Source organism: Hippocampus comes, unplaced genomic scaffold (assembly GCF_001891065.2).
Source record: "Hippocampus comes isolate QL1 unplaced genomic scaffold, H_comes_QL1_v1.1 C16704048, whole genome shotgun sequence".
NCBI classification, from domain to species: domain Eukaryota; kingdom Metazoa; phylum Chordata; class Actinopteri; order Syngnathiformes; family Syngnathidae; genus Hippocampus; species Hippocampus comes.
Genome location: NW_017837076.1, coordinates 1 through 718, shown reverse-complemented (window position 1 = coordinate 718; position 718 = coordinate 1). Strand labels below are relative to the sequence as shown.

General features: G+C 46.1%; 1 protein-coding gene across 1 annotated transcript; it reads right to left on the bottom strand.

Annotated features, from left to right (window-relative positions):
• Positions 1-8: 8 nt before the first annotated feature.
• LOC109508938 (cytochrome P450 26A1-like) lies at positions 9-662 on the bottom strand (the record flags this gene model as incomplete). Its single annotated transcript, XM_019858862.1, has 2 exons — positions 302-662; positions 9-215 (listed from the first exon to the last, which is right to left on the bottom strand). Coding segments are annotated over exons 1-2 (483 nt in total), but the record flags the coding sequence as incomplete, so codon positions are not given.
• Between the last annotated feature and the right edge of the window lie 56 nt (positions 663-718).

The following is a 718-nucleotide window of genomic DNA, read 5'->3' as shown; positions in this document are numbered from 1 at the left end:
TTTTTTTTTCCCCCCCCAAACGCCAAACGAGACAATGTCGTCGGGGTCGTCAGTGTTGTTGTTACCTGCATGCTAAATGTCTCGCCGTTCTTACTGCTGCTGTCTATGAGTTGCTGCAGAGCATCTCCGTGTTTGGACTCTTTCGGTGATTCCTGGATCTTTTTTTTGATGTTCTCTTCGATCTTGGAATGGATGAAATTCCGAGCTTTCAGACCCTAGAAAATAAAACACAGGGCAGAATGAAGAGGCTAAAATAGCACATCCGGCTTAAGGGGAAGAAAGCAAAACTTGTTTTTCTTACCCTGTACAATCCACTGAATGGCACATCAATGGGCAGAGAAAAAAGATTTTTGATCATCTCCTCAAACGCCTCGACCAGTTGCCGCTCGTCGGTCCTAATCTGCTCCGGCTCGAAGCCCAGAAGGATCCTCATGGCGATGCGGAACATCAGACGCTTCATTTCTGGGTACACCAGCACACAAGAATCTCTCGCCAGCCACTCGTTCACGGCGGCGCGAATCTCCTCCTGGATGACCGGGATGTATAACTCCAAAGCCTCCCTGGAGAATGCCCGCATTATGGCCTGGGGGAGAAGCCAGGATTGTTAAAACTGTTGTTATATCCTTTGATGATCAATTTTATTGTACACGGCACAAATAGAGTAATCAGCCTTTTTACTTTTATTCGTCCAGTACATTTCTGATTGTCAACATAAAAT